Below are 18,797 nucleotides of genomic sequence, written 5' to 3' on the forward strand. Positions count from 1 at the left end.
CATCCCTTATACACAGTACAAAAACCTTACCCACGCCTGTATATACCCACTGCTACAATCACCACAGACGAAATCGCGGGTACCAGCTAGTTCTATATAAAATAACTGGAGACCTGGGTTTCAATCCAACCAGGGACCGGGTCTACATGGAGTTTGTAGGTTCTCCCTGGGTTTGGGTGGGTTTCCTCCCATACTACATATGTATGTATACCGCCCCCATGTCCTACCAACCATTTTTGTGTACACCGCTCCTATATCAGCTGATACACCGGCAACCCAGCTCGTACACACTGGGAGAATTTACTAGCCCACGTTTGCCAGTCTTATATAGTATAGATGGGTATAATAGTGGCACATCATGGCCGCACAGCCTGTTACTGCATCAATGTTGGAGGGCTTGGGGATAGTTTGGGCCTACGAGCTTACAATAACTCGCTAGAAATCTGGTGCCGATGATACCTGGACTCTGTGCCAGCTACTGATTGCCATAGGTTTCAGTTCAGACATGTCTCATGCCATCTAGAGACTTCATTAAGACTGGCATTAAGTTCTCCACATTGGGGGCTGCTGGGTATCGGACCCCCACCACTATGATATTGATGCTGTACTTGAAGATAAGGTTGTCTGTATCTAAGGGCTGGACTAGGGGCTATAGGGGGTGCAGAGGTAGGAGCCACATAGCAGCTCTGGTACCTGAGGGGTCCCCCTATACGTGGGGGAATCTGGTCCGTACATTGGCTGGATCTCATAAGCTGACCCCAGTCAGTAGTCTGGGACTCCTTACATCATGGTGATCTATCATGCTAGGGGTCCTTTTAGAGGGAACTCTGAAATAATTAACCCCTTCCCAGACCCTGACTGACGACCCCTCCCCCACCTGCATTCCTGCACACATTATTACGCCCCATAGTGGACCCCAGGGGACGATACAAACATAAAAAAAACACTGTTACCTACCTCTCCCTGGCTTCGGCGCTCTCCCCACAGATGTCAGCCATCTTTAATGATGCACGGGAGGTGACGTGAGCAGGGTCTTGTGTTGCGACACATAAGTACACAAGCCCCGGTCCATTTCACGTCTGGGACATCACCAAGTAGGCCTGAAGCTTTCTGGAGCCAGGAGAGGTAAGTAATAGAGATGAGCGAGTAGTATTGGATCGAATATCGAATAACATTATAGTCTATGGGTAAAAACAGGAATGTTGTTCGACACATTGGATCCTCCAAGTTCCGGAAATAGCAGGACGAGGAGCACGAGGAGGTTTTTGCATTGAATTCAATGGAATTTTCCCGCGTGGTATTCGACTGAATACTACTCGCTCATCTCTAATAAGTAACTGTTTTTGTTTTTTTCTTCCGATTCTGCGTCAGACATATTACTTTATACGGTATACAGAAACGTGTCTGACGCAGAATGCAGAACATATAAGTATAAAATGTCTTTCGGCGTTGCGGTATAAAGTATATCAGAACTGAGGACGGGACATGTGAGCGATTAGTCAGAGACGTCACTGAATGTCACTGTCCTGTATTCACCTAAACTGTCTGCAGAGCCGATATATACCACTGTACAATCACTGTATACTGATAGTACCGGTATACGTTGGGGGTCCATTTGGACATGTTCGCCCCCGTTGTGCTGCACCCCTAGCTACGCCTCTGGGCGACTATGAAAGTACGGCGGCACATTGTTCACTTCCCATGACCTCAGAAACCTTCCTCAGCCCCATAACAGATCTGAGACAAGTTGCTGTCACGTGTCACTTCCCCTCCTGTCTACAAGGCTCCATTCATCCGCTTCCCCTGTGTGGTCCCCTTAAGGGGGCGTGGTGAAGGCGCTCAGAGGCGTGGCCTTAGAGCTGCAAGACTGCGGGTGGGCGTGGCCTCTAGTTTAGAGTCCCAGATTGTGGGCGTGATTGTCGTCTTGTCAGCCACGCCCACCCGCTGACATAGGAGCCGCCGGCCCGGGGAGCAGTCTGTGCACCGGTCACAATGAGCTTCATCCTCCGGGGACTGCTGAGCGGGGGGAGAGCCGTGTACCGGGCCCGGGCACCCTGCCTGCACTACGGCTCTGGTGAGTGACTGACCGGGAAACTCCCTAAAAGTTTATTGCACCCCTTTATTCCATCTAGTATAGAGGATAATGCAGTGTATAGCCCCTATAGGGCATGTCTAGGGGGGCAGAGAGTGTGTATATCTATCTATATATAATCTGGTCTATATTCTTCAGGATGCATTCACACTGTGCAGTTTTTGCTGCAGATTTGTTAACCCTTTCACTTGTAAAACTTCTAGACCTGCATCCGTATTGCTTGCAACATATTAACTGCACCCCAAGTGCTCCGTGTGAATACACCCTTACAATACTGACTGATGCATGTTGTATTATTCAGGGGAATCCTGTTTTTGTTGTAGTTTAAGATGTTAATTGTCATCTTTAAGTTTAAGAAACTGCATCATGTGACCGCAGCCTTAAAATACTGCCTGCCCTGTGCACACTTGCTGTTGTGATGCCCGGTTTGTTGTTACCCCCAATATTAGATTACACGCCACGTCCCCGCCCGTCATTCATTTGCTGCCATTTTTCCTTCCCAATGGGTTCAGCAGCTTTCCTCAGTCCCAGACTTGCATTATCTGCACTGACTTTTTGGGCTTGAGGTGCTGCCCCCTATAGCCTTGTGTGAGACCTAATACATGACCTGTAAAAAGTGAGGTGATCAGATTAGGAATGAAGGTTGGAGGGGACATGTCATTGTCTTATGGTGTGACTAAGAAGCTATAAACCTTCCCTCTATCAATAAATACTATTAATGCACCTTTTTGGGGTACCTGTGCCTTGCAATGGATTAATTGGGGTGCACAATTGAAAGCCTCATCACTGTTATGTGATGGCTCCATTGACTTCTATTGTTCTCAGTGGGACTACTCAGGCTGCCTTCACACTGTGCATTGCCAAAAAGTTCTGATTCAGATTTTGGTGCAGTTTCGTAACGTTGCAAGTGAGATTTCTTTATTTACCACGTTACACCCAGAAAATCAAAGATTGCATGGAGGTTTTTTTTTTTCAGATGAAGTTCGACTTAGGTCATGTTCACATACAGAGATTCCACCGCCAAAATTGGCAGCTAGAAACGTCCTGCACGGAGGACAGTACTTGCAGTTTTTCAGTTGTAGTTTTAACGGAGCCCAACTGCAGCATGTGAATATAGTGCAGGGATATTGACCGCTCAGACTACAACTCCCAGCATCTCCTCCCTTCTATGGTGACTTTACTCCTCTGCACTTCTTTCCTCCAGCAGGTCCTAAAGGCGACATTATCAGTCCCGGACACTCAGTTGAGTAGTGACACACCCCGCTGTAGTATAGCAGCACATGCATGCTCATCCATCATGTGTAGATTATACACATCCTGCAGGCCATTCATTAGCGGCGCCCCCCAAGCTCTGTGTTCATTACTGGTAATTAGTAGCAGCTGATTGGGCAGAGACTCTCAATCCAATTATGAATGAAAAGCCCTAATTGCTTGTACAAGGAAACCTGCTGCGCAGCGGCTGCTGAGCATTAACCGGCCGGGGCGGCCTGTCATATACTACTGTACGGTATACAGATCATAGGCTTCAATTATACACTGCATTCAAGAGCTCTGCTTGCCTATGGTGAATGGAAACCTCTGAAGAGACTCAAACTTGTTCCTGTCTTGGGTTCTTTAATTCAGCTGCTGTTTGTTACAATGTAACGGTGTATTCCATCCTAAGTCCAACAGGTTCACAAATCGTTCTCCAGGATTTGAAGTAAAGGCCCGGTTCATATCTGCATTCAGCAAGTCCACTTTAATCCACTGGACAGAATTTTGGCTGAGAACTTGGTCAATGTTTAAATCAAAATTCTGTCTCTAGAACCTGCACGCTTTCCAATCTCGAGTACATCTGGAGTAACTGAGGTCCTAAGACCTCTGAATATCTTCAGTGTCTATCTCAGGGGATGCCAGGCGGTTTTCTGCAGGTCTTCTCTCCAAGCACCTGATGCATTTTTATCAGAACCTGCTCAAAAATGAATATTGGGAATGAATAGATTTGAGGTGTGATGATGGTTCTTCCCAGGGTTTCATATATGTCCTGGTAACCCTCTGAGAAGAAGCTTGTTAATCTGGTCAGGCTCTAAGTTCCTCGCCCTCGCTGGTGCGAATCCGCTGGTGAGGATTGATTGTCGCAGACAATATGGCCTTGCTTTTTGCTAGACTGGTTGCCCAACGGAAAGGTATTTCAGCATATTTTCAGACTTGCAGGTATCTTCTCCGTGCCCAGATAGTTTGGTGGGGGTCAGCCTTACAGTTCGGTATCATCGCTGGGCAGTGAGGACCCTGATAGTATCTACTACCCTTGTAGTTATGCCCATGCTTGAATGCTAAGAGTTCTTAAAGCAAGCACAACTGTTATCGCTGCATAACTATGAAAATTTTGCAATTCAGGATTTTTGGAAATTTGGGTGACTGCTTTCTGTAAGTTAGTAAGTATTGAGGGGGCTGCAGACTTCCCAGTCCAGTTTTCTCTCCCCCCCCCCCCCCCCCCATTGACTTTTTCCGGTGTCGGGAGGAACCTTGTAGAATGGAAGGGGAAGGGGGGGGGAGGCAGCACTACCCTCAGCTGGAGAACTTGAATTTCAGTCTTGTCAGTCCATCGTCCCGTGACGCAGAAAGGGAATTTTAACAATTTGCAGTATTTAGTAAAAAATTGTGAGGGACGCCATAGTTTAGGCTCTGTTCACCTCTGTATTGGCCGCTTACGTTCTGTTTAGTGTGAGAAGTAGCACGATGAAAACGATGGCAGGGATTGACATGAGCAGCATCTGAAGAACCCCATTGACTATGACTGTCCATCACTTTACCAGACAGATGGTGCTGCATGCTGCGCTATTTTGCCTGGTGTCTTGTTTTTGGACATGTGCACTAGGTGTGACCGGTCAGTATTCTTGCTTAGTATATCTGATGTTGTTTGCTTTCCTTTATGTCTAGTGGCTCCTGACATCTGTGAAAGAACGCTGGTCGCTGTGAAGCCTGATGGGGTGCAGCGCAGGCTGGTGGGAGAGATCATCAAGCGATTCGAGAAACGCGGCTTCAAGTTAGTGGGAATGAAACTGCTGCAGGTACCTATCAAAGTGCGAGCACAAAACCTATCGGTAAAGCGCCAAACAATCCGTGTGCAGCCGTATGTGACAGTCGAGAGCTCTCAATACTCTGCAAAACAGCTTGAGATTTGTATGGTCCTCTTCAGCATGAAAAGCAGCTCTGAAGTACAAAGTGCTGCTTTAACAAAGCCGTTTGTGCATGTGGATCTCCTTTTCGTGATCGTCCTCTAATGGTCTTGCAGGGGTTAATCTGCAGTCCTATGTAAGACCACAGATTACACGTTGTGATGACTAGTGTAAACTCGGCACTGCTGCATCTGTATGTAACCTCAGCAGAGATCACGTACGTCTACTACACATGGACTCCGTCACCCTGGGTGTGTAAGACATCCTGTGCAGACAATGTGTGATTCACTATTTGTGTTTTTAATCTTGGCTCAGCGCAAAATGGTATTTATGGGATATAAGGGAGAAACGCTGTCTAGGAGGAGAACGTCAGAAGAGTTGTTGTGACAGAACCCTGTATGTGGTGTTAAGAATATGTCAATGGTGGCATGATCGGGACTGTCTGTGGGGTGGAAGACCCCTTTATTTTGGTGTAACTACTAGCTAGGCCTTCTTTCAGCAAAGGCTCAGTTCATTACCCTTATCCTGTATCTATCAGAGTATTTAGATACGAGCCAACTTGTCGGTGCTGACCCTAGTACCCAGGGCACATGTCCTAGTTAAACCCAACCCTCTCCCCACGTTACGACCCTGCAGGTGTTAGCTGCTTACTCACTAATAAAAACCCACGCCCCATGATGGTGGTATACTGGCCCATTGGATAAAACCAGTAGACGGTGGGTTATGGCGCCCCCGCTGGACGGGAGTCTCTTACTTCTGAATATATAGATGGAGATTTATCTATCTTTTTTCCTCAGGCTCCTGAGGGCATCCTGTCTGAACATTATCACGACCTGCAGAAGAAGCCTTTCTACCCTGCACTTATACATTACATGGCGTCCGGACCTGTGGTAGCAATGGTAAGGGTTGGGGAGACCCAAGATGGTTCCCTGTGAGTACACTTGAGTTATTGTTGTTGTTCCAATGCCTTCGGCACCACCTTAGGAAACACTTGGGTAACCCAAACCTGGAATTTTTGCCCATACCAACCAACCAGAGCTTGGCTTTCACTTTCTAAAGTGTCATGGCTGACCCTGTGCTCTGATTGCTATGGGTAACGAGGCTTGTGGTGAATGAGGCCCAGCTCTTATTGCTATTAGAAATCTTGTGTATAAATGAGAAGTTTTAGTAACTGAATATCAGGGAGTCGGTGTCCTTGCATATCCCTAATATTGGGCAGCCATAGTGCCGATATTTGAGCGCTAGTCTATCGGTATGAAAATGGCGGACTATCTGGGTTTAGTCCTTAAAAACATTATTCACTTCTTCCTGCATGGACATGTAATGGCATACGCTAGACACATCTTAAGTCTTGCTTTGGTATACTCGGTGAAGGCCTTTGCCTTGGTGGTCATAGCTATAGCTTGGAAACAAACTGCAGCATTCCAAGATGGCGGCAACTGTTTCTTCTTGAGTAGTGGGGCTCAAACACATGCACGTGGCACCTGAGCCTGTAATCTGTGGCCCACGGTCTTTTTTATTCAGCTGGCATGGCAGAACCAGGGAGAAACGTTTTCCAGGTGTTGCCCCCAGTGGGCCTCTCCATGTGGACTGTAGTCATGGTATGGCCTGTGATATGTGATCAGATAATGGACAACCCCTTTTAATGTGGTTCATTTAGATGCAATCCAGTTTTATTGAGTCTTTATATGGAACGGAACACGCAGGGAAAAGAAAATAAGAGCCATGCCATAAGCCATTACATAGGCAAATAATGTGGTTGATTTATGTGTAGCCCTAAGACTTGCAATACTCCATCTTCTGTTTTTGCAGGTTTGGGAAGGACACAATGTGGTAAAATCTTCCCGTTTGATGGTTGGTGAGACGGACTCTTCCCAGGCCAAGCCCGGTACTGTACGAGGAGACTTTAGTGTCCATATCAGCAGGTCAGTATATATTTCATATGTAGTAATTTTTCTTTTAATGTCCAGGAGAGTTCTCCACCTAAAATTTACTAGAACTGGTAAATAGAGATGAGCGAACACTGTTTGGATTAGCCGATCCGAACAGCACGCTCCCATAGAAATGAATGGAAGCACCTGTGACGCTGACTTTGCCGCCGGCCAGCATCACAGGTGCTTCCATTCATTTCTATGGGAGCGTGCTGTTCGGATCGGCTAATCCGAACAGTGTTCGCTCATCTCTACTGGTAAACTCTAAGCGGCTCTTCTGTTCGTCCACAGGAACGTCATCCACGCCAGCGACTCCGTGGAGGTGGCGGAGAAGGAGATCGGCTTGTGGTTTCACAGGGCAGAGTTGGTCAGCTGGGAAACAAATGATCATATTGACTTGTATCAAGTTTAGTGCTGCTCCGTGGCCCCTCAGCCCCGCACAGACATCACATCTTGCTGAGGAGCCCAAAAAACTTTGAGGGTGATAACGAGTAAACGACAGACATAGTCCAGCTCAACCCTCGGCTTTGGGTTGTGGATTCTTTGGGCATTGACTGTCCCCACCGGCCGCTCTTGTTACTGTTCAATAAACTCTGCCTTTCTAGAAAATGAGCTGTGTGCCAGCGTCCTGTTTATACCATCCGCTCCAGAGACGTTCCGGTCAGGGCAGCTTTTTCCATCTCGTTCCTTCCCATGGGAATGTCGTGATCTGTCGTCTCTTTCCTGCCTGTGCCCGAGAGGTGATTGTTATTTAACTCCTCTATAGCTGAATGTAGTGTGGGCAAGATCCTTAAAGGGAGACCACCACCAAAGTCTTAGGAGCTGGTGGTGACTTGGTAAACTTACCTTGTATCACAGTGCTATATTGTTGCTGTATTCCATGTGCAGATAAGCTGTTTGGTGCACTCAGGGCGGGGTCACGCCTGCTGGAGCACTTTATTGAGTGTGTTGTGTGTGCAAAACACGGTCCAGCGCAAAGTCTGTTTTGGAGATGGCAGCCAAAAAAAAAAAAAAAGCTGCTCCAGCAGGTGTGGCCCCGCCCTGAGTGCACCAATAAACTAATCTGCATATTAACTAAAAGTTGAATTTCTTAGCTGCCAGATTTCCCTTTGCTGGAAGAAATGTCTGCTCACGATGTCCCTCCCTTTAAATGGTGTATGGAGAAGTGTTGTGTACATCCATTGACTCCAACCACCATGAGCTCTGGTCTTTACTGAGTGTTTCGCCCCCTTCACGTTCATCTTTCAGTCCAGGCACTAGTATGCTGGGGGCTATAGACATTTTGGCATAGAGCCTGTGATTATTTGCCGTGACCCTGATCCTCCTCTCTCCTAGGCTAAGGTTACATGATGACAATGGTCCCTCTGTTCTGCAGTGATGGGGCTCACATGAGTGGGATATATCAGTCCGTACACATAGATTCCTCATGTATGTACAGTACAAGCCGCTTCCTGAGTGACTTCTGCTCCTGCTTTGTCAGCTTCTTACTCCACCATGTTGTGTAAACAGCAGATAACTTGCATTATTTGTAGCTATAGACCTTTCTATAGGATTTATATAGGGTAGGGCAGGGATCGGTGACCTTTGGCACTCCAGCTAGTGCAACACTATAACTCCCAGCATGCACACTCACCCCTTTTTGCAGGAGTCACCTGGACCTTTCAGCGGTGTTGGCTAGTATGTCTTTTTGATGCCCTACAGATTAAGAGGCAAATGCAGCATTTTTAATGGGTGTTTTCCAAGCCCTGTGAAGTAATGCCCTTCCTTTACCTTCTTCATGATGTTTATAGCCACTTTGGCAAATTCCATGCCCCTGGCCCACAATGCAGACTCCGTATCGCTGTCCCCTGTCACGATGACTATGTAGCAGCAGTACTGCTTATACACTGCCTGTAGCCTCTGCAACCCCTATACAGCTTGTATCAACTATAACAATGGGCCTACAGGAGTGGTCCTGCTGCTTTGTAAGTAGAGATAAGCGGCACAGAGCTTCACTGCATCCAGAAAAAGTTCTGACTTCTTGTCCTGGACCTATTGGGATTAAAACTTTGAAAGGTATTTCACATGAAGATCATTGGGCTGTGGATTACGGTCTACACTTTGACCAAAATTTCTAAACACACATGACTGGAAATTTATGGTGCTACAATTGGAATACACTGAAAACTGGCACACAGGGATGATATTTAGGTGCACATTTGGCGCAATCTTGCTCCAAACTTGTTCCTTAAGCCCTGACCTGTGCCTCATCCGCCACATTGTGTAAATATGGGGAGGTATAGGGGACGGCTGAGGTGTCTGCTCCTCTGTCCAACAGATTGATTATAACTGACACCACTTTCATCTATCTCTCAGTCCCTGCATCAGTCAGGCTGTTTAATTCTAATATTGTTTCACCTATAAAAGTAAGAGAGCGCCCCAAAAATCGCATCGAAACGGTGTTCAGTTTTACCTGTGCCCAAATGCATTGAATGCACCTTAAGAGTAACATTAAACCTTGTGTGTGTGATAGAGATATATATATCTATATATATATATATATATATATCTCTATCTATTTCCATGATTTATTTATTTATTTTTTTTTCTTCTCTATCTATCCATTTCTATAAATGTGTCTTGTGGGGAGGGTACCTTGGTAGCAGCAATGTCACGGACCCAACCAGTCAGGGACACAAAATGTGATGTGAACAGGTTTATTTAGAAAAATGGCAAAATAAATAAACCTTCACATCAGGTACAAAAATAAAATAAAGCTTTAACTTCAGGCAAAAAAAAGCTCCTGCTTGTCCGAGCTCTAACTAATACAGTATAAGGCTAAGGGCCCCTTCACATCGAGTATACACTGGCTGATTCGGAACGTGTAAACGAACGTGTTCCGAATCAGCGGCGTTTAAAACAGATCCCATTGCTTTCTATGGGAGCCGGCATATGTGCGCTCCCTATAGAAGTGAATGGAAAAAAAAGCAGCCCATTCATTTCTATGGGGAGCACATGTACGCCGGCTCCCATAGAAAGCAATGGGATCTGTTTTAAACGCCGCTGATTCAGAACATTTACACGTTCAGAACCAGCGAGCGTATACTCCGTGTGAAGAAGCCCTAACAGTTTGCATACCTTCCAACCGTCCAGATTTCCGTGGGACATTCATGATTTCGGTGTCCTGTACTGGTTGGAGGGAGGTACGACCCGATTTCAACTCCGATCTGTCTCTGGAGGATGCAGATCTGAGTTGAATACATATGCGACTAAAGCAAGGAGCTGTCACAGATCAGCTCCTTGCTTTGCCGCTGCACTTTGGCTAGTGGCTGTGTAGAAGCGATGTGATGACGTCACATTGCACCTACAACTGTGTTAGCGAGACTGCGGAGAGAGCGGTGGGGGAGCGAGGAAAAGGTGAGTGCAAGTGTTTTTTGTGTGTAGACCTTGAGATGGAACATGAAACTGGGAGCAGGTGAAGGAGAGGACGGCATGACACTGGGGGCAGAGATGGAGGGGACATGAAACTGGGGGCAGATGAAAGGTGTATATAAAACTGGGGGAGAGATAGAGGGGGGGGTATATAATTTCTGCGTGACTGTAGTTGGATTATACTGTGTGTGGGCACATGAAAAATTAATGAGACTAGGCGGAGTCAACATAAAAGTGGGTGGAGCTAAATTTGCACACTGCACATTTTGTCCCTCTTTCGGTTCTTCAAAAGTTGGAGGTATGCAGTTTGTGTGGCTTACTTTGGACCGCAACTGGGCTGAGGCCTATTCAAGACCCGCACTGGACCACACTTATGCCAGACACCTGGGGGAGATATACTGTAGTTGAAGCAGGGGCGTAACTACCGTGGTAGCAGCAGTAGCAGCTGCCACAGGGCCCGGGCCATTAGGGGGCCCGGTGACAGCCGCTACTGCTGCGGGTTTTTTTTTTTTTTTTTTTTTTTTTAAAAGTCCGTTACGGGCCCCATTCACTTGCCGATCCTGGCTGGGCCGGGATCGGCAAGTGACACCGCGGGGCCCACAGAGGCTATCATTATACTCGGGGGTCTTTGCAGCAACTGTCTCTGTTCTTTTAATGGTTTTAATCCCCCGGGTCTCCGATTATTATACTCTGGGGTCTTTTCAGACCCCAGAGTATAATAAATGTTTATAGGTGTCCACAGTGGGACATATGGGGACACTATGGGGGATAATACTGTGTGTGCAGGGGCACTATAGGGGTTAATAATACTGTGTTTGTATTGGACACTATAGGGGTTAATACTGTGTGTGCAGGGGACACTATAGGGGTTAATAATACTGTGTGTGCAGGGGACACTATGGGGGATAATACTGTGTGCATTGGACACTATAGGGGTTAATACTGTGTGTGCAGGGGACACTATAGGGGTTAATAATACTGTGTGTGTATTGGACACTATAGGGGTTAATACTGTGTGTGCAGGGGACACTATAGGGGTTAATACTGTGTGTGCAGGGGACACTATAGGGGTTAATACTGTGTGTGCAGGGGACACTATAGGGGTTAATACTGTGTGTGCAGGGGACACTATTGGAGATAATACTGTGTGTGCAGGGGACACTATTGGAGATAATACTGTGTGTGCAGGGGACACTATTGGGGATAATACTGTGTGTGCAGGGGACACTATTGGGGATAATACTGTGTGTGCAGGGGACACTATTGGAGATAATACTGTGTGTGCAGGGGACACTATTGGGGATAATACTGTGTGTGCAGGGCTTACTAAGGGACATAATAGAGTGCGGAGGAGGGGGTCAGTCGAGGTCTTCGGCATCGGTTTGGGGAGGGGGGGCCCCATGTCAAAAGTTCGCCACGGGGCCCCGCCATTCCTAGTTACGCCACTGAGTTGAAGCCTACAAATTGTACAGCGCTGCGGAATATGTTGGTGCTATATAAATAAAATGTATTATTATAGTGTGACTCTAGCACTCAGCCTGTCACCTTCTCACTATATATATAATGAGTGTATGTGTGTATATATGGAGAGTGTGAGTATATATGCATGCTATATGCCACTAGTTTATTATTTACTACAATGTAATGGACACAATATGTAACACACACACATATATATATATATAGTGTGTGTATATACTGGATACATATATATGCTATTATTGCACTAGGCCGCACTCCCCGTTATTAACCCTTCATCCTCCTGAGGTTAGTTTCCTAGGCAACCATACGCAAAACTGACGTCTGCTTTCATAGAGATCTACGCAGGCGCAGTCCCAACTTCACGAGCCTGCGCAGACGCAGAAGGCATCAGACATGAAACTACAATTCCCAAGATTCCTAGCGATCGGATTAAAGATGCAGCGTCGCCAATAATACAAAGTCCGTCCAGTCGTGCGGGAAGTGTGAGTATGTGGTGTGGGGGCTCCGGGGGGGAGAGGCCTCCTGTCTGTGCTGGACTATGTGCCTGTATACTGCTGCCTTGTCTTTTAGTATACATTGTGCATTGCTGTGGGTCACTACACTGCAGTCTTATCAGCCTGGGGTCACTTACTTAAAGGGGAAGGTAATAGTCTGATGGCTTTATGGGGAGGTCTGAGCCCTTTGGTCCTTCTCAGGGTCTTCTATTACTGGAGAGATCTCTGTGCGGCGCTGACGGGTCTGATCTCGCCATCGCGCAGCGTCATGCCGAAAATCAGGGATAATCACAGATTGCAACCCCTCCTGTGTCTGTGACCTAAAGGATTCACATCTGGTCAGGACTTTCATTATTATTGATATTATTATTATTTTTTCTTCTATCTGCAGCAGTGAGGGGGCGCCAGAGAGCAGTCACATATCACACCGAATACATAGAACTGGTTTCAATGTTAGAATGGCGTCTGTGTCATGTAGTCAGGACCATTGGACCTGTATGTGCTGTATGTGCTACAGTCATACCTACGTAAATACCAGCGATTTCCCCTATGGGGGGGGGGGTCTGACTCCCAGGACTCCCACTGGTGAGCTGTTTAGAGAGGCTGCTCCCTATTCTGATGACATCACTTCAGTGGTCACATGACCATGCTGCGTCTCAGTCCTCTTCAAGTAAATGGGGCTGAGCTGCAATACCAAGCACAACCACTACACGTTGTATGGCACTGTACTTGGTATTCAGTGAAGAGTTCGCAGTCTCTTGAACCAGCTGATTGGTGGGGGATCCTGGATGTTCGATCATCACCAATCACGTTTTGATGACTTAGGATAGATAATGATTAGTCCCTGATACTCCTATAAGGGGTAGACCGGCCGTACATAAGCCCCCTTAGAGAATATGGTGTCATAGAGGAGGGGTCCTCTGTGGGTCAGAGCAAAAACTGCTCCAAAGTGTGTTTTTGGCGAATTTCCGGGCAGTACCATGGGATCAGCACTAACCTGTCCAGATTTGTCATCCTCAGCCGTCTACGCCTTGACCGTACACCATGGCCGCACTGCCCACTACAGACCAGCCCCCTGAAGATGTTGATAGTGATGACTGCCTCCTGTCCTACAACTACCTCTACAGCCCGACTCTCCTCCAGTAAGTACCGCGCTCGCCCCTATGTTGTATACATGCTCCAGGCTATATTCCCGTCACAGTAGTAATGGTGTCTCTTCTCTGATAATAGGGGCAGGGTGGCCTTCATCACCGGAGGGGGCTCTGGAATTGGATTCCGCATTGCTGAAATATTCATGAGGTATAAAGTTCTGTCACTGTATCCATGCGTTCTCCTGTGACCCCTTCCCCTGAACCACAGTCTCTATGAATATGTCTCTGTCCCCACAGACACGGCTGCGACACCGTCATCGTGAGCAGGAACCTGCAGAGGGTGACAGAGGTAACGCCAATGTTTGATCATTGTGATCAGCGTCCCCTTTCTATAGGATCGTGACACCGTACCATAAATCTAGATGGAGCCAATGTTTGGCTTGCTTTTATAGTACCGACACATTACAGACATTGTCCTCACTCGCTGTCCCATATGGGGCTCACAAGCTAAGTCCACTATCAGTGTCTTTGTAGTGCGGTAGGAAACTGGAGGACCCATAGGAAACCCACCCCAACATGGGAAGAACATACAAATCCATTTACACCATCTTCAGTCACCTCAACATCTCATTCCCAGGCGTCCGAGAAGCTACGAGCAGCAACTGGGCGATACTGTCTCCCGCTGAGCGCCGATGTGCGACAACCCCAGACCCTGACTGATGCCGTGGAGGAAGCTCTGAGGACCTTCTCTAGGATAGACATCCTTGTGAACAGTAGGTACCCCCTCCCCCCCCCCCTCAGGCACTGAATGGAGCCGATCTCCTCTTCATCGCTCTCACCCTCACTCTTCTTTCTGCAGATGCCGCTGGGAATTTCCTCTGTCCGGCCAGCAGCTTGTCTTTTAACGCTTTTAAGACCGTCTTTGACATAGACACAATGGGCACATTCAATGCCAGCAAGATCCTGTTTGAGCATTACTTCCGGGTAAGTAGAGGATGTGTGAAAGAGCGGGCACATGGCGCCAGGTCTATGGCTACACAGGGACTAGTCGTGCAACCAAAGGTCGCTGTGAGTGGTGTCATATTGTGACCCCGAGGCTGCCGGACTGTGACTTCTAGTTACATGAAAATCCAGCAGTGCTCAATCTTTTTGTGACTATCAGTCGCAGCACCCTTTGGGGTCACGATGCTACTCCATTTACTAACATTAGAGAAGGAGTAGCAGCAATCTTTCACCTTGTAGCCCGTGCTTAAAGGGTTTGTCCTACAATTGAACACTTACTACCAATCCACAGGATAGCTAATAAGTCTCTAATCTCTGGCACCCCCACAAATCACAAGAACAGGGTTTAGTATCCCCCATTCCATTGAGCGATGGTCACACATGCACACTCACCCCTCGATCCCATCTGCGTTGGTATTCTGTCCCGCAGGGGGACCCTCTAAACGGAATACCAAACGCAATTGCAAGCACTGTGCAGTAAAAGCACATGGACCCCATAGACTATAATGGTGTCCGTGTGCTTGCCCGCACGCTGTCGGCACGAATCATGCGGACAGAAAAGTAGATTGTGAACTACTCTTCTGTCCATATGTTCTGTGTGGAGATCTGGCGGCAAGCACACAGACCTCATTATAGTCCAGTGCCTGCAATTGCGTTTGGTATTCCATTTAGAGGGTCCCCCTGCGGACTCCCATGGACAGAATACCAAGGCAGATGTGAACGAGGGGTAAGTGTGCATGTGTGACCATCCCTCAATCAAATGGGGGATACTAAACCCTGTTCTTGTGATTTGTGGGGGTGCCAGAGATTAGACACTTATTGGCAGAGAGGGCCATGCATGGTGCTGCATTGAAATTGAGGACACTGGACCCCTGTTCTTGTAATTGGTTGAGGTCCCAGCAATCACCTATCACTTGGATCGTTGATACGTATCCATCTTTTATCATTTCCAATAAAATCCTCTATATATGACTGTATACCTAGGTCCTTTAAAAAATCGGTAGTCTTGATCTTTGATGAATGGGGCCAAGTGATTGTCTAGAACCAACATAGGAATAATAAAGCTGTAGATCTTGAAACATCATCATTTTTTTTATGTTAGTTTGGGATTATTTGATCGGCACTACAGTGGAGTCTTCAGTGATTCTACTGGATATCCACTAGGGGGCGCTCTGATATTATTAATCTACAAACCCAGCTCGGATGTCATCAAAGGAAATCAGAATATGTCACTTCTAGACCATATTTATATCAGAAACGTATTGGATATATACGCTCCTATTGGTCATTGGCACACGTACAATATAGTGTATACAACGTATGGAATAGACAATGTGATTTGGACCATTAAGACCCCACAGAGCCTTAGAACAGGGGTTCTTGTTGCCGTTTTTGATGGAGATGGATGGATCGAAGTCTCCGGTATAGATCCATGGGAAATCGCTGGTGACTTTAGTTAAAAAGCGCGGACCCCATTGAAGTAACGGGGGTCCGTTGTAGAACAGATCCCCCTTTTCCCTTCTTTTACGCAGGTGTGAACATAGTGTTATTCAACAGTACAGTCTGTCTGCCCAAAACCTGATAACAGAGGGCAATAGATTTGTATGCAATGGGTGTTTTTTTCACTTCCAGGATCACGGGGGAGTCATTTTAAACATCACAGCAACACTAAGTTACAAGGGAAACGTCCTGCAGGTTCACGCCGGGAGTGCCAAGGCAGCTATAGGTCAGTTACATATACAATGTACGCATGCAAAGTATGTAGAAACCACATTACCATACTTGTCCCATTTTGGTCTTTCTTCCTACAGATGCCATGACCAAGCACCTGGCAGTGGAGTGGGGTCCAAGCAAAGTGCGGGTGAACAGTTTGGCCCCAGGACCCATATCCGGGACAGAAGGACTGCGAAAACTGGGTACGTGGCTATGTAGATCGGCTGCCCGAAGAGGCCCCCATTAAAGAGAGACCTTTCACCACATCCATGCAGTTAGATTTGGTGACTGATGTTCTCTTTAGTGTCTGTACTGTCAGGTGGGCGGTGTCAGGCAGGGGCAGACAAAGGGGTGTGACTCTGAGCGGTGACACTGACTGGCTCTGAATCGCGCTGAGCCGCTGCCTCTTCCCTTTACCGATGATGTTAAAGTCATCGGTCACGCTACACCAGCAGCTCAGTCCCATTCAAGTGATTGCAGTCCCAAGCACATTATGTACTCTGTGGCTTGTTCAGGGGTCCTGAGTGATCACATATTAGTGACCTAACCTAAGGATAGGTGATAAGTATCTGATAGATGGGTGCAACACCTCTAAGTAAAACAGGGGTCCTGTAGCAACAGTTGCACATGGACCCCACCGCTCATTTCAGTCTTTATGGGACCTCTTGGTCCTAAATGGAGCAGCAGAGTACATGTGGGGTTATACCTCCATTCAAACATGGGGTCGGGTTTGTAAGTGCCCTACTTGTGTAAAACTTGACACATGCTGTATTTTTAGGTGGAGCTGCTGCAGAGGCCATGGGCGTCTGGAATACTATCCCTTTACAACGACCAGGAAACAAGACCGAGATTGCACATGGAGCCCTCTTCTTGGCTAGCCCCCTGGCATCCTACGTGACGGGCACAACCCTTGTCATGGATGGTGGTTCCTGGATGACGGCCCCCAATCATTTGGCAACAGTCCTGGGTACCGCTCCTTCTCCTCACCTATAGGTGACGTTATTCTTGAAAGTGCAGTAAGAGAGTAGCGTCAGGACAGGCCGAGGCCTTATGGCTAATGTTATACTGAGTAACCCTTTCTAACACCGCTGTGGTATAGTGAATATCTAATATTACATGCTAGCACATGGCGTATGGCGTGGGCTGCCACACTTCTGACCTCTGGTTTACCTTTCACAGATCTCTGGTCTTCTGAAATGAAGAAAAGCAAATGAAATGACCGCGGCCGTAGATGAAGCCGGACCTGATCAATACTGATTCTCACCATGAACATTCCCCCCTCACCCCCAGAGTGCGACTGACGGTCATAATGTTCATTACTATTGTGGGCACTCAATGATTAGCAAAAAAGCCCCCCCGAAATCACATCAAGGGGAGTCTCCTATTGTGGCAAGCCAGACGGCCGTAAATATTAAGTCACATGACCCTGCGTTTCAGTTTGGGGATGAAATATTAATACTCATGTACAGAATATGGACAATTATTAACAATTAAAATTGTATATGCAATGCTGCTTGCCAGTGATGCCCAGCCAACTTACATCAGGATCATGCGCGGGTTAGGTTTTGCAGGGGCTGACACCTGTGGGGTAACACTGTGCCTGCCTGTCATGGAGGACGGGACACTTTCAAAGAAGGTGTTGCTGGGGCTTTATCCCTGTTCATCCAGGACAGGCAGTCGGTATACACACCTAGCTGTATATACGGAGCCGCTGCACCACCTCTTCATGCCCTGTACTTTGCATAACACCGCAGCAGCTTTGTCTGGAGTGTTCCTTGAAGTACTAAATGTATTAGTAAAGATAAGCGTTATGGAAGACGTGAATGCCAGACAGAGAGGATATCAGGATTTAAGTGTCAGGAGCGCTTTGCTAACATTATCGGCTGTGTCCAGGCTGATAGAAAGCTCAGGGTTCACAGCAGCTTAGATAGTGGAGAGTGAAAGGGTCCTCGTGCTTATCTGCGCTCTCTGTATGTAATTCACTGTTTAGCCACTGGGTGTCTCCTACTCTCTAACTATTGGAAAGTCACCGAAATTCATCTGCTATGGATCCAAGTTGCTAGTGACTATTTTAGAGGTATGGTTTGGCTGTAAACAGGCAATACCGCAGGTATATTGCAGATGCACATGACTTGCATTGAGATCTATTCTGAAAAAAGTTGCTTGCAACCATAAATCCAGCAGGTTTAGATTTTTTGCAACAGTTATGTTGTGGTCGCTTATTGCAACGTGACTACTTTGGCAGCCATTCATTGTCATGTTGCAGTGTGACATTGCTGTGCAAAATATGCCGCTGTGTATCCATAGCCTTACCGTTAGTTCACATCTGCGTTTGGTAATTCGTTTGGGGAGTCTGCTTGGGGATCCCCCGAACGGACTGCCGAACGCATTTGCAATTGCATTTCATTTGCATTGCATTTCCC

General features: G+C 47.1%; 2 protein-coding genes across 3 annotated transcripts; both read left to right on the top strand.

Annotated features, from left to right (window-relative positions):
- The first annotated feature begins 1,992 nt into the window (after positions 1-1,992).
- Positions 1,993-7,655, top strand: NME4 (NME/NM23 nucleoside diphosphate kinase 4). Its single transcript, XM_075285920.1, has 5 exons — positions 1,993-2,074; positions 5,012-5,142; positions 6,048-6,149; positions 7,063-7,175; positions 7,473-7,655. The coding sequence occupies exons 1-5, from the start codon at positions 1,993-1,995 to the stop codon at positions 7,591-7,593; spliced, it is 549 nt and encodes a 182-aa protein (XP_075142021.1). The 3' UTR covers positions 7,594-7,655.
- Positions 7,656-12,466: 4,811 nt separating this feature from the next.
- DECR2 (2,4-dienoyl-CoA reductase 2) lies at positions 12,467-17,901 on the top strand. 2 transcript variants are annotated; one of them, XM_075285935.1, is made up of 10 exons: positions 12,467-12,556; positions 13,589-13,710; positions 13,799-13,867; positions 13,957-14,008; positions 14,297-14,432; positions 14,519-14,643; positions 16,294-16,387; positions 16,473-16,577; positions 17,153-17,367; positions 17,554-17,901. In XM_075285935.1, the coding sequence occupies exons 2-9, from the start codon at positions 13,613-13,615 to the stop codon at positions 17,365-17,367; spliced, it is 894 nt and encodes a 297-aa protein (XP_075142036.1). In that variant the 5' UTR covers positions 12,467-12,556; positions 13,589-13,612; the 3' UTR covers positions 17,554-17,901. The 2 variants fall into 2 exon arrangements, with proteins under 2 accessions (XP_075142036.1, XP_075142035.1); XM_075285934.1 differs by having other exon boundaries at positions 17,153-17,341.
- Positions 17,902-18,797: the final 896 nt, after the last annotated feature.

The sequence above is a fragment of the Leptodactylus fuscus genome, chromosome 8, assembly GCF_031893055.1.
Source record: "Leptodactylus fuscus isolate aLepFus1 chromosome 8, aLepFus1.hap2, whole genome shotgun sequence".
Classification (NCBI taxonomy): Eukaryota; Metazoa; Chordata; class Amphibia; order Anura; family Leptodactylidae; genus Leptodactylus; species Leptodactylus fuscus.

Bases quoted from the DNA above. Each gene is read 5' to 3' on its own strand.
- NME4 (XM_075285920.1), top strand. From the start codon at position 1,993: ATGAGCTTCATCCTCCGGGGACTGCTGAGCGGGGGGAGAGCCGTGTAC. The intron at 2,075-5,011 runs GTGAGTGACTGA...CTTTATGTCTAG, and splicing joins CTGCCTGCACTACGGCTCTG to TGGCTCCTGACATCTGTGAA. The intron at 5,143-6,047 runs GTACCTATCAAA...TTTTTTCCTCAG, and splicing joins TGGGAATGAAACTGCTGCAG to GCTCCTGAGGGCATCCTGTC.
- DECR2 (XM_075285934.1), top strand. From the start codon at position 13,613: ATGGCCGCACTGCCCACTACAGACCAGCCCCCTGAAGATGTTGATAGT. The intron at 14,009-14,296 runs GTAACGCCAATG...TCTCATTCCCAG, and splicing joins ACCTGCAGAGGGTGACAGAG to GCGTCCGAGAAGCTACGAGC. The intron at 16,578-17,152 runs GTACGTGGCTAT...CTGTATTTTTAG, and splicing joins AGAAGGACTGCGAAAACTGG to GTGGAGCTGCTGCAGAGGCC.